Source organism: Macaca thibetana, chromosome 2 (genome assembly GCF_024542745.1).
Source record: "Macaca thibetana thibetana isolate TM-01 chromosome 2, ASM2454274v1, whole genome shotgun sequence".
NCBI classification, from domain to species: Eukaryota; Metazoa; Chordata; class Mammalia; order Primates; family Cercopithecidae; genus Macaca; species Macaca thibetana.
In genome coordinates this window covers 150955193-150982002 of record NC_065579.1, presented here as the reverse complement: position 1 = coordinate 150982002, position 26810 = coordinate 150955193, and the positions used below count along the sequence as shown (strand labels likewise).

Genomic DNA, 26810 nt, shown 5'->3' with positions numbered 1-26810 from the left:
GTATTATTCCGTGCTAAAATGAAATGGGCTATCAAGCCATGAAAAGACATGGAGGAAACTTAAACATGTATTACTAAGTCAAAGAAGTCAGTCTGAAAAGGCTGCATACTGTATGACATTCTGGAAAAGGCAAAACTATAGAGACAGTGAAAAGATAAATGGCTTCCAGGGATTTGGGAGATGAACAGGTAGAGCACAGAAGATTTTTAAGACAGTGAAAACACTCTGTATGACAGTATAATGTTAGATATATGTCACTACAAATTTGTCCAAACCCAACGATTGTACAATGCTAAGAGTGAACTATGGGCTTTGGACATTAATGATGTGTCAATGTACATTAATCAATCGTAACAAATGTACTACTCTGGTTGGGGATGTTGATAATGGCGGACTATGCATGTGCGGTGTAAGGGGGCATATGGGACATGTCTGTACCTTCCTCTCAATTTTGCTGTGAACCTGAAACTGCTTTAAAAAAAACCACATTTTTAAAAGTTAATGGAAAGATGTTTACAGTGAATGAAGAGAAAAAAAATCCTCTCCCAAGAAAAGGAAACAGAACCATAAAAATGACATACCACGGTCATACAAATTTTTACAAATTTTCCGAAGCTTTCTTGCTCCCTTTTAACACATTGTAACCATTCAACTCCTGCCATAGAAGCATAAATCAAATGATTCCTTGGCTAAAAGATGACTCAAGCTTTCACTTTTTGGTTCAACGGGATTTACTCAACTTGGTAACTACTTGGTGTTTCCAACTTTGCAGGACTAACCTTGCTTTTGAAGCTAAGAATAGATGGAAGGTTGACTTCAGACTAACACAAACCAACGCACCAAAGAACTGCTGAAATATGGCACCCCTTTTCATCAAGCAAATAATACTCATCTTGGATTTAAAGGTATCTTATGCTTTACAATTAAGAAATATTTATAAAATAATCTTCCTCAGGGCAATGTTGAAAGCTCCAGCTTTTCCTTACCTCGAATCTTATGGATCAAGTCATCAGACAGTGATAGAAAAACATCCATTTCTATTTCCTCTGGTTAACTTGCTCATTCCTCAGTTTCGGCTATTGACTCACTACTGTTTTTATTAGAAGTCATCCCGAAGCCCGTTCTAAGAGAAAAATCTCCTTACTAATACAAGGGTGCCATCTAGTGGTGACCATAGTAAACGTCTGTTACAGAAAACGTGCGTGTGTGTCTCTCAATTCTGCATTCTGATGGGACTTTCAAAATTTACCTACAGGGAAAAAAGTAGTAGAACTACTGTACTTGAAATTTCCAAACACTGATACTTCGGCACATTTAAACATCTAGCATACCCTCCTTTTACATCACTCAGATCACTGACATTCATTTCTGAAGCAACATCACATTTACAGGTTCACAGAATTTCAGAACGAGCAGCTGTAAGGAATGATAGAGTTCATCATGTATTCAGTCCAACACCCTTGTTTTTCACATGTGGAAACTAGGCCCAGATGGAAGATGCCTGACTTGTCCAACAACTAGTAATGTTTCCAACAGGGTGTGCCCTTGGTTGATTTCTGATGGACTGGACAGCCAGTTAATATTATCTTATAGAGAAGGCACTTAATGTCTCAATAATAGGTTTCCATTCAAAAGAAACACTTAGTTGTTCCTGCAGGGACAGCACAGGATAAAATTCCCTGATCTGGGCTCTCTTCGTAGCTTTCCCTTCTGAACTCCAACTAGGCACAGAAATCCTCGGGGATTGTTTTTGCCTCGTACTTGGGTGCTGCTCACTGAGTGCTTGCACAGTGCGAGGTACCAGGTGGTGTATACCTGGGTAAGTCTTCCACCCTCCCTACTCAGGCTCCTTAGGCTACAAATGAGCATGCTCTATTTCTCTCTTTCTTTCCTTCATCTCAGTTACATTCACACAGAGCAGGGAACAACTAACAGAGCTTGGTGTTCCAGGCCAAGGAAACCATATGTACAAAATTATGGAGGTGTGAAAAAGCAGGATTTATTCAGAGAACAGGGCTGAAGTTTTGTGTGTCAGGAGCACAAGATGCAGGTGCATCTTATTCTCTCCTTGTCTGGAGGGGAGCAGGGAACATTTGATCAGGAGGCAACAGAATGAACCAGAGCCAAGGCAGAGGGAGGCTACTAAGCTGGTCTGGCAACTGATTTGGGAAAGATTAAAGTTAGAAGATGACCACTTATGGTCTTGACCTTTAGCGCTCCATTGTCAGGATGCTGGAAAACTACTACATTTGAATAAATGACAAAGGCAGAATTAATTGCAAAGGAGGAGAAGGTTGGTTTTGGCAACCTCCCACCCAGGCCTCCAATCTTCCCAGGGGCTCTCCAGGGGTGAGCCTTAGAAGCCTCTAAGCAGGGGAGACAGGCTTGCTTGCCTGGCTACATCCCTTTCTCTCCCATCCCCCTGCCATCACCACCACTAAATATGCCCTCAGGCAGAAAGCAGTATTAAAATCTGAATAAGAAAGGTTTGTTATCCATATTTGTGACAGGGGTCCCGGTAAGAACAAGGCTTAAAGAGAGCCAGTAAGTCTCAGGGAGGCAGAGGCGGGAGGATAGCTTGAGCCCAGGAGTTCGAGACCTGCCTGGGTAATATAGCGAGACCCCGTTCTCCACAAAAAGGAAAAAAAAAAAGAGACAAAGAGAGCCAGTAAGGCACGTGAAGCTGCGCCAGCCCCTAGAAACTAAATGGGAGTTAGAGATTTGGATCAGAAACTTTTCTTTGGGGATGGTGGTTATTATACTGTACTGTCTGTATTTTAGGTAATTATTCCCTTTTGTCTCTTTCTTACAATTTGGTAAGGTTCATTTTTAAAATGTCAGCTAAGTGGAAACAACGCAGTAATGTTTCTGTGCCCAGCCACGCTGCTGAAGGCTGGGCACAGGTGTGAAAGCAGAATTCCAGGTGAGAGAAATTTAGAGGAATTCACCCGTTCCCTCCAAGATGCTCTCCTTCCAGAGTTCTCTTCTGTTAAAATTTGGTGGGTTCTGTGTCTGGTTTTAAAAATAAGTGATGGCAGTTCCTTTACAATATTGCTTTGTGAATGACTGATAAAAGCTTGGCCCTCTCAAAGTAGCGGGGCAGAAGAGGGAGTGTTACAGTTCAAGGGAGGATTTAGTTAGCTCTAATTAGTGGGCTAGAAAGATTTTTTTGGTAGGAAGTGACGTGCGTCTCCCCAGCGGCTGCTCTGCTTCCTACCTGGCAACCTTTGTTACCTAATAAAATCAGTCTGGAGCCATATGCTACCAATGAATATTAAGGTGATTGTGGTTTTTTTGGAATTCACTTAAAAATTTTTAATAAAGTGTCTTCTGTTTGAGGGAGGAGTGCAAGCTGGCACACATAGCAAATATCTGAAACCACAAATCCAGGATATCCTAAGTGAAAGGTCTTTTGTTCCTGCCTGTTGATGAAATTAAAGTGCTAATACTAAACTTCAGATATAACTCTCTGGGCTGTGACTGAGCTACAATTTTCTATCAAAAGAAAACTTCTAGAGTTATTTATGTTGGTAGCATAATTTCTGACACGAAAGTTTACTAAATGCACAGTGTTATATCTTACCAAGAGTATCTTCAGCTCCACTACCTCCACCTCTAATTCCCATCCATAAAGAGGGGAACCATATTGCAGAATCAGCTGAGAACCATAGCCCCCATGCCTCTTCCACAATCGAATCCTGAAGACAACACAGAAAAGATATAATACTTCCTAATACTTCATTCAACACAAATCACACCACATGAATAAAAAACCACAACTCTTCTTTGCAGTATTATGGGGGGGGGGGGGGGGGAACATATCTCAAGGTGGGTTTTGGTGTCTGTTTATTTTTTGAGATGGGGTCTCACTGTGTCATCCAGGCTAGAGTGCAGTGGCACGATCTTGGCTCGTTGCAACCTCCGCCTCCCAGGTTCAGGTGATTCTCCCACCTCAGCCTCCCAAGTAGCTGGGACTATAGGCACCTGCCACCACATCAGCTAATTTTTGTACTTTTTGTAGAGACGGGGTTTCACCATCTTGGCCAGGCTGGTCTCGAACCCCTGACCTCAGGTGATCCGCCCGCCTCAGCTTCCCAAAGTACTGGGATTACAGGTGTGAGTCACCATGACTGGCCTATTTTTTAAAATTCTCATTTCTAAAAGGAAACACACTGATTATAAAACTATAAAAGCATTACAAATCTTAGGTTGAGGCCTGCAGCCACAGCATTTCAGAAATCCCATCCTTCTATTATCAATAAAAAACAAACCACCTACTTTGAAAAAGTTGAGGTGTGGAAACTCATTTACAGCTACAAATGGCTTGACCCCCCTCACAGAAATTAGCCCCTCACATGGATTTTAGTTGATTGTTTCTGGAGGCCGTATTTGCCAAGTTGCATTGCCACAACCGTGAGCAAGATGCAACTCCAACTCACACTAAGAATGAAGGGCCCTGAAGTGCTCACTTGCAAAGAAATCAAAATTTAAGAAAATTAAGAATATGAAAGAGTTACACTTATATATATCTAAATATTGAACATTAGAGGCACAATAATCTTTTAATATTCTATGACATTATGTTGCTTAAGTAATAACAACAGCTACCATTTTATTGGGCAATTTTCCATACAGCCATGTTTCAGACATTGTGCCGAGTGTTCTTCCTGCATTTTTCCATTTAATTTTCACAGCAACCTGTGAGGTAGGTATTCTTATCCCCCTTTTACTGATGAAGAATTAAATGAGCACAAAAATTGAGTTACTTCTTGGAATCACACAGCTAGTGAGTTACCCAAGTCTGACTCAGGTCTATACTTTTCATCAACAATATGTAAACTAAAGATATCTCAAGGCTTATTATAAAATAAGTTTCTGAAAGACTAAGTTGTTTTAATGAAAACTTTCAGAATGCTACAGAAAAATAAACCATCATTCCACAAAACTTAAGTGATCTAAGTAAAAATGAAGCACTGCCTTTAGCTTAATGCTAGAAACAGCTTACTCATTATTGCTCTCTCTAATTCCTTTAAGGAACTGAAATCATTTTGAAATAAGTTTTGGAAATTCCCACTAGAATTTGGTAAGATAATGATCAAATGTTCACCAAACTCCTGCTAGGTACTATGTACTTACTGTTAGGTACTAGGATACAGAGATCAATAAGGAACAGCTCTCGCTCTAAAAAATATTCAGCGGTGCTGGTGGGGACATGGGTGCCGTGCCAGACCACACATAATACAATGTGGAAGGTATAATACCGAGTGAGGTACAAGGTATTACGGAAGAGTGAGGAAGGGTCCCTACTCTGGCTGTGGGTGGTAGGGAAGTTTACTGGAAGAGACGCACAGAGCTGGCCAGCTGAAGGGGCTGGGCTGCTCATTCCAGGCAGAGAGCAGAGCCTGGGCACAGTGCAGACAAGCATGGAGTGGGAGGCAGGGAGTGGGCACTGGAAAGACTGGAGAGGTGGGCAGGGCCCAGATCATGAAGAAATTTAAGCCAGCAAAAGGATTTAAGTAGACAAATGACATGCTCAGAATGGTACTATAACTAAACCCACAAGAGCAGTGTAGAGCATGGACTTGGAGCCACACAACCATAGGTTCAACTCCTGGGCTAGGGCTTAGTGCTGTGTGACCTTTGGCAAGGCATGATACATTTCTTTTTTAAATTGACACACACACATACTTATGCTGTACAACGTGATGTTATGAAATATGAATATACTGTGGAATGACTAAATCAAGCTAATTAACATATGCATCACCTCACACATTTATTTGTGGTAAGAACAAAGACAGGAACCCTTCTAAGCCTCAGTCTCAGCTGGAAAATGAGAAATAAATGAGATAATGAATGTAAAGCACTGGAATACAGTAAGTATTCAAGAAATGGTGGCTCTTATTATTATTATTATTATTATTATTATTATTGCTATAAGCCCAGAAGTTCAGGAAGATACATGGGAATCCAGATGAGACATACTGAGGTCCCAAGTAGGGATGAAGAAACAAGACAACCTGAAAGACATTTAGGAAACTGAACTGACAAAACTTGATGACTGCCTGGCTACAGGAATGCCAGTGAGAGAGGAGGAGACACCATGGACCAGCTCTCTTCTAGGATGAATGAATGAACGGCTGGTGGCTGGCGGCAGCCCTGACAAACAGAATAGGGAGGCAGAACGAGTCTGGGAGTGTGGGTCATGCTGAGGAGGTGCCTGTGTGCACCCAGGAACTCAGTGGACAGGGCTGGTGTTTGGGAGGCAGGTGTGGTTTGGAATTGGAAGTCTGCATATCTTATGCCATGAGAAGGGATCACCCACAGAGGGTACATTCAGTCAGAAGGGCAATGAGCTAGGACAGAACTCCAGAAACACTCACGATTAAGGGACAAGGAAAGAAAGAAAAGCACCCAAAGAAAGAAAAGGACCACAGAGGACAAGGTATACCAGGGGGGCTCAATACAATGAAGGCTGAAGGAGCAGGATCTCCAGGAATCATCATCAGCGGTGCCCCATGTAGCTAAGTCCAAGAACTCCCAACAGTGTACTCAGAATCCAGTAGAAATTGTTGCTGACTTGAGACCAGAGGGTGATTTTTTGTAGAACAAGGGGAACAGATGCTCGACTGCAGGGTTCAGGCATCGATGGGCATGAGGAAGCAGAAAGAGTCTACCATAAATCTGGGAAAAGGGATGGAGAACAGTTATATAGTAGTATAAGGGAAATACAGGGTCAATGGTCAGGTTAAAAGATTTTTAAGACAGAGCGCTCTGAGCATTTTGCGCACTGAGAAGGAAAAGGCAGATAGCACAGGGTGGTGAGGCAGGAGCGAGAGATGCACAGGCAGAACAAGGTCCTTGAGGATGTAAGAAGGATCCTGCCACTGGGCCCTGGGGATGCAGAGCTTAATTAAACAGAATCTGCCCTCAAGGAGCTCAGAGTCTGAGGGGGAAGCAAACCTGCCAACCCTCTGAGCAGAGTGTGATGTGCACACCAGTCCTCAGGATGCACTATACCAGAGGAACTTAGGGGACGCCCATCTGACTGTGGGTTTCCTGGACCTAAGTCTGAGTACACTCACCTCTCTACTCCCACTGCCCAATAGCATCTGGTATGCACACGTGCTAGGCATTCGATAATTTTCTTGGTGTGAATGAAAAAATATACTTGTCAGAAACTGTATTTCCAGGGGTAGAGAAATTTTATAAAGACATATAAGGGTATATTTTAAGACAGATAAAAGGATTTGGGTTATTAAAATAAAACTAATATTAACTAAAAATCATAGTACACATGCTCGGTGCTGTACCCTGAATGTCTGTGTGCCTCCAAAATTCCTATGTTGAAACCTAATGCCCAGTGCAATAGTATTAAGTGGTGTGGTCTTCAGGAGGTGATTAGGTTACAAGGGATCTCATGAATAGGGTTAGAGCCCTTATAAAAGGCCCAAGGGAGCTCACTTGCTCCTTCCACCATGCAAGGACACAGTAAGAAGCTACTGTCTACGAGGAACAGACCCTCACCAGACAGGGAATCTGTCAGCACCACCTTGATCTTGGAATTCCCAGCCCCCAGAACTGTGAAAAACAAATTTTTGTTATTTATAAGCTACCCAATTTGTGGTATTTTGTTACAGCAGCCAGAACCGGCTAAGATACTTGGAAAAGATACATCTGAGAGCTTTATACAGAGACAGCTGAAGGTTAAGAGAGTTGAGGAAGAACGAGGCAGGGTTCAGTCTGTGGAGAAGGCCTGAGAGGTTCTAGAACTCTCTCTGGTCAAGTACATCCCCCAGTCTGCTAGGTTGTGCTTAAGATTTATTTAACCATTTATGAAACGATAAGATTTTTCATTTCAAAATTATAAAGGACTAAAAAGGAAACGTGTGCAAGACTGCACAAAAGTTAAAACCCATTCATCATAAAATGAAATCAGGCAGGTGTCAGACTGACCTGTCTCCAAATGAGCTTCCCTATTTACCAACTATACGACCTGGGCCAGTCACTAGTCTTCCTGGGAAAGCAGACCATGGGACAGATAAGTCCCCAAGCCGCTTTCAAATCTACCATTCAAAGGTTCCAAAACAGCATTTCTTAGCCTTTTGGGAATCACAAACTCCTCAGAGAATCTAATTGAAGCTATGCTTTCTCTCCCTACCTGCCCCTCCAAACAAACATGGAAATACACATAAAAAATTTTGCACATCATTTGAGGGGGTCCCTGGACGCTCTACCCATAATCCCAGGTAAGAAGTGAGAAACCGGTAGAGGTGCAATTCTTTTAAATCTTTTTTTTTTTTTTTTTTTTTTAATTTTTTTAAACAGAGACTCATTCTGTTGCCCAAGCTAAAATGCAATGGTGTGATCATGGCTCACTGAAGCCTCAACCTCCTGGGCTCAAGCCATCCTCCCACCTCAGCCTCCTGAGTAGCTGGGACCACAGGCATGCAACACCATACGGGGCTCATTTTTTATTTTTTGTAGAGACGGAGTCTCCCTGTGTTGCCCAGGCTGGTCTCGAACTCCTGGCCTCAAATGATCCTCCTGCCTCAGCCTCCCAAGGTGCTGGTATTACAGGCATGAGCCACCACACCCAGCCCAAGGTGCAATTCTTTATAACAAGGTTCTTGGCCAGGCGTGGTGATTCATGCCTGTAATCCCAGCACTTTGGGAGGCCAAGGTGGGTGGATCACTTGAGGCCAGGAGTTTAAGACCAGGCTGGCCAACATGGTAAAAACCTCATCTCTACTAAAAATACAAAAATTAGCCAGGCGTGGTGGTGCACACCTGTAATCCCAGCTACTTGGGAGGCTGAGCTATGATCGCACCAATGCACTCCAGCCTGGGACCCTGTCCCTAAAACAATAACAAAAAAAAGAAGGTAATGGAGCCAGATACCACAGTGACCTCTGCTAGACCCACAGTGGACAGTTTGGTGTTCTCTACCTGCGTGCCCATCTGAACTGTAAGTTTCCCTGAATATAGCAACTACCCACTTTAGTTGTGGATTAAATTGATGGGCCATAATGGTGTAGATTTGCAGTTCTCAAATTTTCAGACCTTCAGTGCTTCTGAATAAGTATCAACTTCAAATCCTCCCTTTGACAGACATACCTGGAGTGCACAGCAATCACTATGGGCTTGCTCTATGGGATCTATCAACTTTTCAATACTGGTTTTTATTCAATTAGAAGGGTCTAGCCACCCCAAACTAGATGTTATGCCTCTATTCCACAGCAAAATTTGATGACTCGCCCCTCCCCACAAAAAGAAAAAGAAAACATACTGTATTCGCTTTTAGTAAAAATCCCCTACATTTGTGTAACTCTTTATACTTAGTACTTTTCTAATCTCTCTCACATACATGTAATATTCACCTGGGAGGTAGACAAGACTCCCATTTGAAAGATAAGGAGAGAGAATGATACCATTTAAGTGATCACAGAAAGGACTTTTCAACACAGCCCAGCACCAGAATTCCAGCCACATTTTCATAAACATGCTAATGTTTCTATTACCCTTACACTGAGAAGGTGGGAGACACCTCTTTTAAATTAACAGAACAAAATAGCTGTGACCTTTAATGAAGTGTTCAGTCGTAACATCTAAATAGTACCTATGATTTCAGAAACTGAAAGCCACTCTAATTTTAGCAATTCCATATATGATGACTAAATCATTTCGTTTTTCAATATTCAATAGAAATCAATCAAGCCTATCATCTATGACTTTTTAAACAAGCAGAATTCACTGTACATAGTAGGGGGGAAAATCCATACTTACCTATAGCACAATGTAAAATCTAGAGGAAAAAAGGGGGAAAAAAGAGGAGAATTAGTAAGAATCAATAGTATTAAAGTTTTATTTAGTATAAACTAATGTTTCAGTAAGAATAGAGCAGCATCTGCCAGCAGTATTAAATATGAAAAACGAACATTCCATTTTTAAACTTGGTTACAGGCTATTTAACAAAATGTAAATTCTTGCTAGTTTTGTTTGTTCATTTTTAGTTTGTGCATCTTTGAAGGATTTTCTGAGGAAGATTTACTCTTTCCACTCAGTGGTTTATCAGACACCAAGGGCTCTTTTAAAATGCACAAACTTGTAAGAGCAGTAAGTGTACAGCATCTCCACGTCCCATACGCTATAGAACAGAATGGCCATGGACTCTGGAACACAGGGTAAGAAGAGCCTTTGTTGGCTCTTCTTGCCTTGCAGGCCCTTCAATGCAGACATTCATTCCACTAAGTTCCACCCTCAGTTCCCATCTTGCCTCATTCAATGATCTCACTGCAGAGGGGCTTCCGTGGTCCAATCCAATCCTGTCTCCTGGGGATCTGGGCCTACATGCCAAGCTGCCTCTGGACAGCTCCATCTGGGAGTCACAGCAGAGACTCAAACACAGCCTCAGTGGGAAGCACACGCTTTTCTTCCATCACGCCTATTATGCCTCCTGATAACCAACCTCCCGGTCTTTGGGGTTCAACAGTCCTTCCTTCCCCTCATCCTCAAGTACAACCAGTTTCTAAGTCCTGCTGATGATTCTGGGGTCTGTCTGCTCCATTTTTATTTCCAGTGCCTTGAGTGAGACTGCCATCTCCACTCCATCTCAATGGCCATGAAACTGGCAAATTAGGTCCTTCTAAATCCCCTTCCAACTCATCCTTTATATAGCAGTGTTTTAACTCTGGCGGTGGTGGTGGCAAAAAAGTAATTTGAAGCCACTTCTAAAATTGATTTAATGACCAAAGCTTTTCTAGATGATATAACCTAACAGCTATTGTAGGGCATTTCAGAATTTTTACATTTCTCTAGCAGTCTTTATATTGTTTGATCCTAACAATTACCTGGCAGATAGGCAGGACAGAAAATCTCTACTTGTAGACAAGAAAACCAAGGCTCAGAGAAGCCACACAACTTGCCCAGGGCAGTAAATGATGGTCAGGACCAAGAACTTAGGTTTTATTTCCATTGTACCACATTATTTCATTGTGCATTAGTTATGAGATCTACAGAGTCAGAACTTGACAAGACTTAGCTTATCTAAAACATGCCTGAGCCTGATAAGACTCTGTGCTCAAAAACTATTTCACTCAATTTTGGGGGGAGGGAAGTGGGGAGATTGGATTAAAAAACCAAACCAAGCTGCACAATGTTACTGGTAGCTGACACGAGAACAAAACAATTACCACATTGCAAATCTTACAATCTTTTTCAACAGAAAACACTGTTAAGTAAATACTAAAGTGTAAATATGATAAGCTACACCTCCTGCTGCAAAGTTGAGGAAAATTAAAAGATCTGGATCAAAATGAGGAATGAAAAACATTCTTTGAAACAAGAAGACAGATGACAGTGCCTAGACAGAAAACCTGCTCTTTTTTTTTGGACACAGGACCTTGTTCTGCCACCCAGACAGAGTGCAGTGGTGCACTTACAGCTCCCTGCAACCTCAACTTCCTTGGACTCAAGCAATCCTCCCACCTCAGCCTCCTGAGTAGCTGGGACTACAGGCAATTGCCACCACGCCTGGCTAATTTTTGTATTTTTTGTATAGACAGGCTTTTGCCATGTTGCCCAGGGTGGTCTTGAACTCCTGGGCTCAAGTGATCCACCAGCCATGGCCTCCCAACGTGCTGAGATTGCAGGCATGAGCCACCGCACCCGGCCCAGAAAACCTAGTCTATCCATGTATGCAGCAAGATGCCCAGACTGGCCGGGCATGATGGCCCACGCCTACAATCCCAGCACTTTGGGAGGCCGAGGGGGGCGGATGACCTGAGGCCAGGAGTTTGAGACCAGCCTGGCCAACATGGTGAAACCCTATCTTTACTAAAAATACAAAAAATCAGCTGGGCATAGTGGCACATGCCTGCAGTCTCAGCTATTCCGGAGGCTGAGGCAGGAGAATCGCTTGAACCCAGGAGACAGAGGTTGCAGGGAGCTGAGATTGCGCCACTGCACTCCAGCATGGGCGACAGAGCAAGATTCTGTCTCAAAAAAAAAAAAGACATCCAGGCTGCTGATTAGCAACAGGACACTGCAGGAGAGGACACACAGCAATGAATGGCTAGCATGTCTTCTTTGCATGACAGAGCAGTAGTAGGTCTCAGTCCTCAGATGCACTCTCCCCTTTTTAATCACACATATTTTTATAACACCTCCTCTACCATTCTGAAAAAAAATTCATAGATAAAATGACCTACCTATACAAAATTTTCAAAAGCAAATAAATACAATGTCCCAACTGATATGCAAAGAAGAAATAAAAAGTAATTTATTTTTCAAAATATGTATTTCAACTTTTAAATGGGGACATAATGATGCAGTCAGATGTACATAGTAAGTTATGATAAATAAGTTTGGATTTAAAAATAAGAGTAACAGAAACCACTGTGGGCAAGTATAGGAAAATAAAAGGGCAGAGGTAGAGGTACAGACTCATACTTGGAAAAAAGAGTATTAAGATAACAATAGAAATAAAGAAGTAACCTTATACAAAGTTGGAATAATATGCTAAGGTAAGTAAAAGTCAAAGTAGAGAAATTGAAGGAGTACAATACTATTTCAAATCAGCTAGGTCTTATTTATTTATAAAGTGTCTAAATAATCTCCTAGGTTATGTCATGGGATAGGGTTGGAAGAGAGTATCACAGAAAATCCATCCTTCTGCCTTGAAATCCTATTGAGACATATAATCAGTGTACAGTCTGTAAAAAGATCTTGAAAATATATTCTTTAAATGGTGCAATAAGGAACAGAAGAGGAATTAGATGTAAAAAAACTATAATGCAAGAGGCAATAAAGCCGTTGTGTAACAGAGGATACTTTTAGGACAAAACAGAAGACAAGCTATCCCAAAATAAAATTTACATTTCACAACCTAGATTTCATACCATTACACACACACACACAGGCAATAATATGAAATATTAGTCTATATTAAAGAAATCCAATGAAATCCCTGCATTTCATGTGTCTCCAATAATTTAATAATTGAAATCTAAACAGGAATCTCAAAACTGATTTTCAATGATTTTCACTACTGCGCTGAAATCCTTTTCAACTAAATATGCAAACTAGAAATGCTGTAATGCTTACAGAACAGAATGTGCAGAGAGAATAAATTACTTAATTATTTTGAGACAATACCTTCATTTCACTTAAGCTTCTTGCTTCATACCAATGATGGTGGTAGGGCAGCATTCTTAAGGCGATCCCCCACAATTACTGTTCCTTGGCTATTCAATCAAACACTAATCTAGGTACTGCAGTGTAGGGACTTTGCAAGCATAATTAAAGTCTCAAGTCAAGTGATTTGAAGATAGAGATATTATGTGGGTGGACCTGACCAACCAGATGAGCCCTTTAAAAGCACTTTCCTCTGGCTGGTGGCAGAAGGGGAAGTCAAAGATATTCAAAGAACAAAAGGGATTCAGCAGGCCAATCTGGCTTTGAAACTGCAGGGGGGTCATGTACAAGGCCTGGAGAGCAGCCTCTAGGAGTAAGGAGTGACCTCCTGCTGACAGCTAGCAAGGAAATGCAGACCTCACACCTACAACTAGATTCAGCCAATAACCTGGATGAGCTTGAATGCAGATTCTTCCCCTGGAGCCTCCAGATAAGAAATCATCCAGCCTCGCTGACACCTTGATTTCAGTCTTATGAGACCCCCGAGCAAAGAACCCAGTCAAGCCCAGCTTCTGACTTAGAGAACCGTGAGCTAATCGATGAGTGTTGTTTTCAGCCTCTAGGTTTGTGGTATTTTTGTTATGCAGCAACAAAAAACTAAGACCACAACCTTCTTCTAACTTAATAAGCTTTTTAGTTTCTCCTGAAGATTTTTCAGTATTAATACGTACTAAAAAATTGTCCATTTATATTTGTAGAGGGGTTGGCCTGGGGAGATATGCGGAAGCCAAGGAGGATGCAGAACAAATCTTCTTGAAGTTGGACTGTCTCACATATCGTAGGACATCTAGCCAGTAGTATCTCCAGTCATTGTGGCAATTGAAATACCCTCACAATTTTCCAAAATGCACCCTGAAGTGGTGAAGTGAAGTGCTGGCACTGCTTTGTTGAGGTCCACTAAGAATCACTGGACAAGAATAAGCACATTTCATCAAAAAAAATTTTAAGATGACTTGCCATATTCAAAATCTCCCTTGAAAATACATGTTGGACCAGGCACAGTGGCTCATGCCTGTAATCTCAACACTTTGGGAGGCCAAAGCAGGAGGATCACTTGAGGTCAGGAGTTCAAGACCAGCCTGTGCAACATAGTGAGACCCCATCTCTACAAAAAATATTTAAAACTAGTTGTGCATGGTGGCATGTGCCTGTAGTCCTAGCTATTTGGAAGGCTGAGGCAGGAGGATCACTTGAGCCCAAGAGGTTGAGGCTGCAATGAGCTACAATCATGCCACTACACTCCATCCTGGGCAACAGAGCAAGACCCTGTCTCAAAAAAAGAAAAGAAAACATGCACCATAAACTCCTCTCTCCTCTTGCGTCCTTTCCATTTCCATTGGCAATAAACTGATTTTAGTTTTAAAATTTAACCTCAATGTCAAAATGCCATTTGCACAATAGGTTACTTGGAAACATCTTTTCAAAGTTTCTAAAATTTGAACTAGGGGAATTATTTTTGTAGGTTACCAACCATTCTGTTCAATTTCATTTTTAATCCAAGGTAAAACAATAACAACAAAGCCCCCAAAAGTTTAACAAATCTCAAAAGGAATAGAAACCCAAGCAGCTTTCAAGACCTCAGCTGCAGCCCACAGACTTAATGTGATCCAGCTATAGTGATTCCCCATCTCTGTCTTTCAATTCAAAATTCCAAATTCTTGGGAGGAAAAAAAAAATCTGACTAGCCCACTTTGGGTCAGTTATGCACCCCTGGATCAGCCAGCTATGGCCTAAGATGCAGAGTCAGGGAATAGAGATGTAGCTGCTAAGGGTCCAGCCTTGAGAACCAGACAAATTCCAGAGAGGGCACGCTGAGCTGGGCAGCTCCACAGACATGTCCACTACACTCGTTTTATTTACTGTGCAGAAGTCCATAACCAATCTGAGTTACATTTACCCGTATTTGATTTGTTTTAGGAATTATCGTATTCTACACATATATGATTCCATTCTTGCTTAAAACTTACCAATAATAATAATATATAGTCTTCAAGGATAGACACCAAAATGTTAACAGTGGTTATCTTTAGATTATGACTGCTATGCATTTTCTTCTGCATCTGAGTTTTTTCTACAATTAATATATAGTACTTATTACTGGCAGAAAACACCTTTCCCCTCTCTTCTGGTTTCTATGAGGATGGATTTCCACCACATAGTACTGGTCTCCTTTAATTACTTTACCTCTGGAAAGGATGACTCATTTGAGGGTAAATTTGGGAAGAATAAATGGGGTGTGCTCAATTCAGCTCCACCTGAGAGGTTCCATAGAGAACTTAAGTTCTCATCGTTTCTTCTAAGACAGCCTGTCTGCTGCTGCTCAGGACAGGGTGAGTGGTGAGTCTAACTGTCGAGTTCAGTTAGCAAACCCATTTGACTGGCACACTAAAGCATGTCCTCAGCCTTTATCACTAATAAAGGTGATTTTTAGGATCCTTATGTAACTCCTTTGAGTTATTGCTCAATGTTTAGAACATAAACAAGCAAAGGGGTGTTGGTTATTCATTGGGTTCCCTCAGACTCCAAACATGTTTTCAAAATCCTTTTACATCCAATTTTTAAGGAGGAAATAGGTAAAAAGATTCCTCAATTACCAGTATTTTTCCTTCGTCACTTAATTTCACTTTTCTTGCTATCTCCAGCCCTATAATTTACTAATTCATTATGTGCTTAATTTTCATATTCTGAGAGTGAAATGTTGAAGTCTCACAGAACTTAAAAGTGGGGAAAAATGTAAGGTTATCTAATCCAGTGTATTCACTGCACATAATGAATTGAGGGCGAGAGAGGTTAAGATCAAGGTCACAGGGCTAATTAATGGCAAAACCAAGTCTTCATATCCAAATTTCTTGTCTCTAGTGTTTTTACATATACTGTGACATCTCTTAAGAACAATTCTATTTCTTAACTTCTATAGCATTTCTGCCGGCTTTTTACATATTTTGTTTCTCTGTTCAGATAATCATTCATTAATCATATGATTTCACCAACATGTGTCTCCCATGTTCTTGCTACTGACAAATTGTGAACTAAGATTCTTTTCAGCTTCTGCTCTGAAATCAACTTTATCTCATGCTGTAACTGGGTAGTCCTGCTTTTCTTGACACTGGGTCATGGCAAGCTAGTTTGTCCCTTAGTAAACTTAAAAGTCAGCCTCATAAGCGACAGATTGTTAGACTTTAGTTTTTAACCGGTAATCATCATTTCATCTTTTTATGTTGATAAATTTAATCAGTCCATGTGCATAAACATAAAAAATGATGCATTTTTGCTATACTCTATTATGCTATAGGTTTATTATTATTCTCCTGTCATTAAAAAAATTAACAGGATTTGTAGATGTAAAACTATTTCTCTTTAAATCGAAAAATAAACTAAGCTGCCTATTGTTTTCCTTTATCAAAAAACTTTAAAATCTTATTTTCCTCATTCATCTTGTTTTCAATTACATATAATATAGAATTTTATTTTTAAAAATTATACGTTTCATGTAAGTGATAAATACATACTGAAGTATATTAAAAGTGGTAATCTTTTACTCCCCTCCTTGCCCCAAAATACCACGCCCCTCCAGAGGTAAGCTCTAAGTAACAGTTTGATATATACTCTTCCATGCCTTTTTCAGTATCTGCAATTGTGCTTTTATCCCCTATTGATTTTCCTAATCTGAAAACATCAGCATATAACTATTCTCATTATTATCGATTTAAAAATTTATAAACTCTGGAGTGATACAAAATTTACGTTGTTATGTTTGTCCTCCTTACCACTTCATTCTATCCTGGTAAAATCTGAAATATCTTATGGGATTCCACGTGATCACACTGCAATCTGTACTGTGGTCTAAAGGCTTATGCTGTGCAGTGGCCACTAGCCATATGTGCCTATTTAAACTTAAATAAAGAGTAAAGAATTTTCGTTTTTATTTTTTTGTAAAACAGGGTCTTTCTCTGTCCCCTAGACTGGAGTGCAGTAGAGTGACCGTAACTTACTTCAGCCTGAAACTCCTGGGCTCAAGCGATTCTCCTGTCTTAGCCTCCCGAGTAGCTAGGACTAATGTGCGCCACTGTATCTGGCTAATGTTTGAAATTTTTTGCAGAGATGAGGTCTTGCTATATTGCCCAAGCTGGTCTTGAACTCCTGGCCCGAAGCGATTCTCCCACCTTGGCCTTCCAAAGTGCTGGGATTACAGGTGTCAGCCACCACTCCCGACCAAAAGTAAATAAAATTTAAAACTCAGTTCCTCAGACCCACTAGCCACATTTTAAGTGACTAGTGGCTACTGTTTTGAACAGCGTTCCAACATTATCACTGCAGAAAGTCCTATTGGACAGTGCTAGTTTGAAAACTTGGTTAATTTTATTTATTTATATAACAGTTACTCTTTGATAACAGCTAACTACTCTGATTAAAGTTAAATACTCTTTGATAAGGTGCTTTCAAAGTTCCATTAGTTTTTCTAAGTGTTTTCAAAACGTTTCCAACTGTAGGAAATTGCATGGTCTGTTATCCAGGAACCTAACGTTTCCTACTAGCTTCACGGGGATTATTTCTTCTTTCAGGTTTAAGGTCCCAAGTTGTTTTTAACTATTACATTTTAAAATCTGCTCTTTTATGCTGGAAAATGTTTAAGGAAGGGAAGAAATTTTTTTGTTGTGGAACACCATAAACTCTCACTAACCATAGTGAGGTGGCCTTTCAGTTCAGCAAAGTTTTCTGTAACTTTTCTCCCTGATTATTTACAAGCTGTATATTCCAACCTTTTCTACTTCTTCTGGTAGTCTTACTTTTTGAAAGCTTATACACCCTTATCAGGTTTTCTAGATACACTGGTTCTATACATATTGTTTTTCTGTTACAATGTTTTGTAATGTTTCTTTTACATGGTGAACTGTGAAAATTTCCCTATGACTTCTGTTCTGCAATTGATTTTATATGAGAATGCGACTGGGAACTCCTGCCTTTTTTGAATCTTCAGTATCACCTATTTCTTGCACTGTGGCTCCTTCCTGCCCTACATTGCCACCACTGATATTTTTAGTTGTTTTTTTTTTTTTAATTTCAGCACATTCCTTTCTACAGATGTTAGCTATTGCACCTCTTGAATACCACATCAATTTGCTTCTATTTGCTTGAGTCACCAAGCAGTGAGTTCTGTGTGGGTGGGTTCCTGCTTCCTTCCGGCTCCCTATTCCCTTCTAATGTTGTGACACTTATTAATTTTAATCAAGTTAGCGTTTTCCTCTGGTTTTCACACTGTTTGAGAAGTTGGTTTTTCTGGGATTTGTTGTCATTCCTATTTGTGTTAGATATCTCCACTATGACTTGCTCTTGCTAGCTTTTCAAAAGCCTCTTTTAGAGATGTGTCTCCTCAAAATGGGTCCAGAATAAAAGGAGCCTAACATATGCATGTAGCTTGCTTTTTAGAAGTTCCTTTTTGAGATTATTATTGGGAAATCAGAATGTTTCCACAAGAAGGAAAAATAAAACAGACAATGGTTATGTCCTCAAACCAGTTTACAAAAGCAGTCTGAAGCGCTATACCTCCATGGCAAAAATCAGTTAGTGTTTGAGCCATAAAGAAAGAAAAACTGGCAGGGAGATAAGAAGGGATCTTTCTTCTTAAGGACACTGCAAGTTCCTAAGACTTTGATATATTTTAGAGAAATACCCCAAATCAGTTTCCTATTCATTAAAGGATCTGAAGAGCATTGTGAGGTGAGGTCTGAAGAGTGAGACCGGACCACACAGATGGGGCCCAGAAAGTGGTGGTGGGGTTAGAAGACTAACAAAAGCTGTCTGCTGTCTCTCACCACTTCTCCAGACCCTGTCCTAGATCAATTCAACACGATCAGAAATGAGATTGGGTTGTTTATTCATTTTTGTAGATAAGGGGTTTTAAGTAGAAGAAAGATCTGTAAGAGAATGGGAAGGAAAGGGAGTTCCTGTGGTCCATCAGGCAGTCCCAGATGCACAATGGTAGGTAAATGACATATACAGCAATGTAAATACGTTGAAGATAGTCTGTAACAATCTCAACAGTTAACCTCTTTGCAGAGCAATCTTTAACCCATTTGAAATCTCACTGTCAATTGCAGAGGTATATCCAATCATGAGTATTTGAAAGTGTCTTTGCTATAATTACAGTCTTATGTTAACCAAAGATATTAAGAAACCCAAATTCTCTCAGACACAATTTTAAACTGCCATAACTGCATCAATCTACTAATTTTTAATCTAACTATACTTGACAAATACGCAAAGATAACATCTGCCTTATCAATGAATATCACGGACTCCAAAAAATGAATAAAGTAGAAAACATCCACAGCTCATTACAGAGGAACTTGTTTTTTAAAAACTGACATATAATTCACATGCCACAAAATTCACAATTTTAAACTGTACAATCCAGTGGTTTTTAATATGTTCACAGAGTTGTGCACCCACCACCACTATTTCAACAACAATATCACCACCTTAAAAGGAAATCCTGTACCATTAGCAGTCACTCCCCACATCCCCTAATAATTCCTCTACTTTCTGTCACTATGGATTTGCCTTTCTGGATATTTCATATAAATGATATCATACTATTTGTGACTTTTTGTATCTGCCTCCTTTCACATGCATTTTTTTCAAGATTTATCCAGGCATAACATATATCAGTAATTCATTTGCTTTTATTAATTTTATGAATGTTTATATCCATAGATCACATTTTATCCATGAGTAGCATTTTATTTATATATACTGTTTTTTTTTGGAAATGGGGTCTTGCTCTGTTACCCAGGCTGGAGTGCAGTGGCACGATCATGGCTCACTGTAGCCTTGAACTCCTGGGCACAAGTGATCCTCCGGCCTCAGTCTCCTGATTAGCTGGGACTACAGGCATATGCTACCATGCCTGGCTAATTTTTAAATTTTTTGTAGAGATGGGGTCTCGCTATGTTTCCCAGGTTGGTCTTGAATTCCTGGCCTCAAGCAGTCCCCCCATGTCAGCCTCCCAAAGTGCTGGGATTACAGGTGTGAGCCACGCACTCAGCCAGGCTTCCTTTTGTACCTTACTACTACATGCTCCTTTGTACTTGCTTGGTAAATGTTTTTATGGCTTTTAAAAAGCAAAGTGTTATTATTTTCCTAAGAAGATTTGAAATTGGAGAACAAGTAATTTCGACTTCCTTTTTAAGTAAACTCCCACAGAACCTAATAAAGAATAACATTTAGCATAAAGAGATATAAATGAGTAGCTGCCTTCCCTGGATTCATTTTCTCCTCCTGTAAACAGGATATACTGTCAACACTAATAATTCCCATCGGGATAACTTATGTGTAATTAAACAATATCATACACATCTAATTATTACACAGCATAGATGGGGTAGGCAATGAAAAGCTCCTCAACCACAGAAACTGTTGTTTCAGCAAGCCTGCTCTAACGCGCAGTCCAAGGGATTACTTCCATCACTGACCTTTGCAATGTTAATTGCCTGCATGTTCCTGGGAGTCGTCACTTCCTTATGCAGACTTTTTCCCAAAATCAAATCCAGGATTTGTCACTTAATTGGTTCTTAGCGGGGATAACAGAGATAAAACCAAAAATCCAAGATATTTTCCTAAATCCCTATTAAAAATTCTATAAGGATAAACAGGCTAATCCTTCAAAGTCTAAGACTTGGTTCCTGAGTGGATTTTAAAGTATGACACTGTTTAATGTCCCTACCTTCCATAAGATATACTTAAATTTCAAACATTATACTTCTAACATTACCAAGTGTTTTTTTTTTGCTGGTTTTTTTTTTTTTTTTTTTTTTTTTTTTTTTTGAGACAAGGTCTCACTCTGTCATCCAGGCTGGACTGTAGTGATGCAATCATAGTTCGCTGCAGCCTCAAACTCCTGGGCTCAAGCTCATGCCTCCCATTTCAGCCTCCCAAGTAGCTGGGACTACAGGTACCCACCACCCAGCCCAGCTAAAAAAAAAAAAAATTTTTTTTTGTAGAGACGAGGTCTTGCTATGTTGCCCAAGTTGGTCTCGAACTCTTGCCCTCAAGCGATCCTGCTGCCTTGGCCTCCCAAAGCTCTGGGATTGCTGGGATGATAAGCATAAGCCACTGTGCTCAGCCCTAATATTATGATAGAAATAGAAACCCCTTTAAATTATTGAAGTATTCCAATTGGGGACAACCCCCTACTATATCAAGTACTGGGAGTCTGATGGTCTTGACTCCAAATTTGCTTCTCTGTAGCTTGAGGGAACTGTACTGGCCAAGGCTCTGAGATAGAAAGTACTACTTATTTACTAGTGTCCCCTTCCAAAAAAAGTTCAAGCCTCTAAGTTTAAAAAATGGTTCACATTAGGATTTGTTAAAATTTCCTCAGACTCAAATGGTTAGGGTAGTAAGAGACTTTAGAAATCTACTTTAACCTAATTATTTTACAAATGAAAAGGAGGTAGATAAGAGAGCAAAGACTCGCCCAAATCTCTAGAGTCAGTTGGGAAAACTATTATACTTAAAATAAAAAAGGTACTCAGGCTTCCAGCTGGAAGCGCATTTCATCATACCACCTACTTAAAATGTCTAAGTATGGACACTATTGAAATTCCTCTGTGTTGCAGTGAGCCGAGATCTCACCACTGCACTCCTGCCTGGGCAACAGAGTAAGGCCCTGTCTCAAAGAAAAAAAAAAAAAAAAAGAAAAGAAAAGAAAGAAAGAAAGAAAGAAACTCCTCTGCCTTCTAAGAGAAAAAAACAAAAGCAAAATGGATAACTTTCTGATTTAGAAAGTGAGAGTGGATCCCACCTGGGTGACACAGCCAAACCTCATCTCTACCAAAAATATACAAATGAGCCAGGCACAGTGGTGCATGCCTGTGGTCCCAGCTACTTGGGAGGATAAGGTGGGAGGACGGCTGGGGCCTGGGAAGTCGAGGCTGCAGTTAGCAGTGATCACACCACTGCACTTCAGCCTAGGTGACAGAGTGACCCTCTCTCAAAAAAATAAATAAATAAAGTGAGAGTGGGCTGGGTGCAGTGGTTCACGCCTATAATCCCAGTGCTTTGAGAGGCTGAGATGGGAAGACTGCTTGAGCTGAGGAGTTTGAAACCAGCTTGGACAACACAGGGAGACTCTGTCTCTACGAAGTTTTAAAAATTAGCCATGTATGGTGGTGTACACCTGTGGGCCCAGCTACTCTGGAAGCTGAGGTGGGAGGACTGCTTGATCCCAGGAGTTCAAGGCTGCAGTGAGCCATGGCCATGATTGCACCACTGCACTCCAGCCTGGGCGACAGAGCAAGACCCTGTCACAAGAAAATAAAAAAGAGTGAGAATGAAAGGTAGAGGTATCACATTTCATTTCATGAGATAAACGATTTTTACTTTTTTTCTTTTTTTTTTTTTTTTTTTTGAGACAGAGTCTGGTTCTGTCGCCCAGTCTGGAGTACAAGTGGCGTGATCTCGGCTCACTGCAACCTCTGCCTCCCGGTTCAAAGCGATTCTCCTGCCTCAGAATCCCCAGTAGCTGGGACTACATACGTGTGCCACCATACCCTGCTAAGTTTTGTATTTTTAGTAGAGACGGGTTTTCGCTATGTTAGCCAGGATGGTCTCAATCTCCTGACCTCGTTATCCGCCTGCCTCGGCCTCCCAAAGTGCTGGGATTACAGGCGTGAGCCACCATGCCCAGCGAGATAAACGACTTTTTCTTAAGTATCATTCGATAGTTCAGGTTTTAAAAGTTGCCAGTAAAGTATAAATGTCAAGATGGTCTTGCCTGGAGGCTAAGCAAAATGAACCAGATCTTCCCTGCAATCTGAAGGTTTTTCACCATAATGAACTACAGCGGCTATTGATAGCCCAAAGCTATCCCCATTCCTCTTTTCCATAAACAAAGTCTATAGTCCCTCAAACAGAAGAATGGGCATGTGTCCTAAGATTGGCTAATCAAGCACCTCACATCACTGGCACAGTCTAAGTAGGGCCAACCAGAATCCTCCCTGGGAACTATGTGACACAAATGCTGAGAAAAATAAACACCCTCCCTGTTTCCCACCATGTGGAGAGCCCAAGACCAACATTCAAAGAGAAACAGACAAGCAGAGATGAGAGAAAGCAAGAGAATCTGGCAGCGTCAACTCCTTGGTTCTCATTCCTGAGCTAGTTTCTTTGTAAATTAATCCTGTATCTGTATCAACTACAGAGGCCAGAAAATTCCTTTTTTGCTTAAAATAGTTTGAATTGGTTTTTGTCCCTTGCAATTCCAAAATGCTAATCTTTACTTACCCCAAGAGAGAGGGCTGGATATACACTGCCCTTAATGCAGGGAAATCAATACATTTTTGTTAAATTTTTAAAATTTGGATGCCTTTAGACAGGCTCTCTATTATGTCTTCTATCTATCACTCCCAATATCCTACACCCACCAACTTCACTATTTCTATTACATAAACCCTGAAAGCATCTGATTTTGCCAGTGCTTCCTCAGGATGTCCCTAGAATTTTTAAAAATCCTAATACAAGCTTGTTTCAGTTGATTTTCCAAAGTCGAATACAAAATATATTCAAGGTAATATAAGTTAAATGAGATTTTACCTAATCTAGAACATCAAAAAGCCTAGGTATCAACACTTTAGTACGTGAGGAGGCAAAATTTCAAAATTTAACACGAATCCAATGGAGGTATGCTACTTCAATATAATTTAGTTGCATGTTTTTCTTTATACCAATGGAAATCAGTAACAACAATAAATCTCAGGACCTACCTCCAATAAGGCTCCAGTTTGAAAGAATTTCAAAGGCTTTTCAATTGAATAATAAAGGCTATGGTAGCTACCCTTAGCCAGGTATGCTCGGACCAGACCAACTGCTATAACCAGCCACCTAGTAAAAGAGAAAAGAGCAATCAGGAAAATATAAAAATAAAAAAAGTAGGATTTAGGTTAATAGACAGCTGTGGCAATAAAAGATATTGCTAAAGGTGACCTCAAGCATCAGTAATCTGGATTTATGGATGATAGCTCTCAAATGCCAAGCTGTAATGCACTGAAATGTTGCAACACCAACAGCACCTTACCAAGAGGGCTCAGTGAAAGCATAGTGGCACCTCACCCATCTGGAGCTCATTTTTTTTGGCAACTTTGCTATTGAGAACAAGGCCAAAAGGAAAGGAATAAGCTAAAATGGTCCTTGTGCCACTAAATTAGGTGCCAAGAAAATCTAAGACGAGAAAAAAATAGTTAAAGGAAAATTTTAAACAGCCTGTGCAATTAAAGGGTTTTTAATAATTATAGGGTAGAAAGAAGATCCTTTAAACTATTTTTATAATTGTCTCACTGGAACAATTACCCATACCTTAAAATCTATCCTTTTAAAATTAAGAATAAAGGGCTCTTGTTAAAAAAAAAAAAAAAAGTTTTTTAGCCAAATTTCCCCAAATCAACTCAGAAATGAAAGCCAGATCAATACAAATCATAAAACAGGAAAGCACTTAAGCATACAGCCGTGAATGTTATATTTTTGTTCCACTGTCCTTCTCAAAAATAAACATAATGTTTTGTTAAGTTCCATAATAAAACAAATGGACCTTTTTATTAAGGTATGGCTCCTGGAAGGATTTAGATCAATGTATAGTATCAACTAGGCAATGGGGTGTGTGTGGTCTATGCTATTTCCAAAAACTATCATATAAGGACATCAAATAAGAGTTTGTAAAAGAAGAAATTATTTAATGGTGTAACTGGTATAACCATTAACAGCCTTTTTAAAAAAAAAAGCTTACTTTGCTCTCACAATCCCAATTTATCTTCCTGGTTTAAGACACCACTCCTTACCCTCCACCCAATTCTCTATGTTCATTGCTCAGGAATAGACTTCTTTCTTCTTACCAATGTACCTTAAAATCCCTCTCCAGTCCAATGCCCTCACCAGCCCTTGCTAAGACAACAAGAATTACATATATAAATATTAATACACACAGAGAGATTCCTGGATGTTCTTTTAAAAATCAATCTATGTGACCACTGATGCGATATAAAGCTTGTATCTGTACTAGTTCTTCATTGACCTGTGAGTCAAGAGAAATGATTTCCAGATCCGGAACTTCTACTAACAAGTTCTATGATCTCATGCAAGTCACAACTTCTCTGAGCCTAGGTTTCAACACTTACCATTTCTAATACTAGCAATACATGTATGATCCTCCCACGATGTATTTTCTTTTTTTTTTTTGAAAAAAAAGCAAAGTGCTGAATTGTAAAAATAATAATATATTGGCATTTGTCTTATTTTAAAAAGGGGTAGGGGGATGTATAAACATATTTGCTTGCATCAGCATCTTAAGGATATACAAAATTAACTGCCTCGAGGGAGGGGATCTGGGTAGAAGGGAAAGGTGGGAGGAAAGATTTTCACTGTATTCCCTTATGTTTTTCATTTTGAACCCTGCCAATGTATCACCTACTTTAAAACTAAATAAAAATGGATATTCACTATACAATTCTTTCAACTCTTCTGTATGCTTGAAATTTTTCATAAAATGTTAGGACTTCTTTAAAAATTACAAATGAAGATAACTTAAAAATATATAACAAATTGTCTGATCCTGTGATCCTCCTCACCAAAATGACGAGATAAAGAATTGCAGGGCTGAAGGAACCTTCATCACCCAGCCCAACCCTTCAGTTTTACAGATGAAAACACGGAGGCTAGAGAAATAAGATGATTTATCCAAAGTCACACAGCTAGTTAGTGGCAGAGCTTGAACTAAAAACCCGCCGGGATAAGGGATGGACTAAAATGAGGGAGACAGAAGATGGGTAAAACCGTTTCGAGGGTCTATTCTCCCCCTCCCCAGTAACTCTGCCTTCTACTCCCCAGCTTCTTCTCCACCCCAACCCATCCTGAAAGTCTGAACTCATCTAAAACTCAGCTCTGCTTATGTCGCTGGCCAAAAACTTTGAACTCTTTCCCAATACCTTTCGGATTAAAGCGCAGTCCAGATTTTGAAAACAGCCGCCCAAATGAATGGTCACCCTGCAGCCACAGCTCCTCCACTCCCTAGGCTGGCGCCGTTCACCATCCGAGCCTGGTCGCCCGGGATGGGCTCCGCGAGGCAGGTCATCCGGCCGCCGCCCCGGGCCCCGCACCTGTGGCCAGCCCCACCTTTTCTCCCGCGGCCCTCGCGAGCCAGCGCCCGGCAGCCGTCCCCGCGCCCCAGTGCCTGGGAACTTGGCTCGACCCCCAGCGCAGGAGGGAGCTCGCGGGCAGCCACCGGGGCCGATTCAGCGCTCGGCCGCCCTCAGCGACCAGGTGCCGGGTCCCGGGCACCGCCCGCCCGGGATGCACTGCCTGCGGCGGGCCGCGCCGCTGGCCGCAGCGCTCCCTCCCCGGCCGCGCTGGCTCCCCGCCTCCCCGCCTCCCCGAGCCCCAGACTCACCCGGCTGTCATCACCACATTGTAGATAACCAGGTACGCCGTGGCCAGGGGCCCCGGGCCCTTCTTCTTCCGCGTGCCGCTGGCGTCCCCGGCCCCGGCCCTGCCACCGCCGCCCCCATTCCCCTTCGCCGCTGCAGTGGCCGCCGCTGCCGCCATGTCAAGTGCCCGAAGCCCGCTCTCGC

General features: G+C 40.9%; 1 protein-coding gene across 1 annotated transcript in view; it reads right to left on the bottom strand.

Annotated features, from left to right (window-relative positions):
• HACD2 (3-hydroxyacyl-CoA dehydratase 2) overlaps positions 1-26795 on the bottom strand; it is a 96188-nt gene extending 69393 nt beyond the window's left edge. Inside the window, exons 1-3 of the mRNA XM_050781814.1 lie at positions 26630-26795; positions 23958-24075; positions 9787-9805 (exon numbers count right to left, since the gene is read on the bottom strand). Coding sequence (XP_050637771.1) covers positions 9787-9805; positions 23958-24075; positions 26630-26784 — 292 coding nt within the window. The 5' untranslated portion in view covers positions 26785-26795. The remainder of the gene's footprint in view (positions 1-9786; positions 9806-23957; positions 24076-26629) is intronic.
• Between the last annotated feature and the right edge of the window lie 15 nt (positions 26796-26810).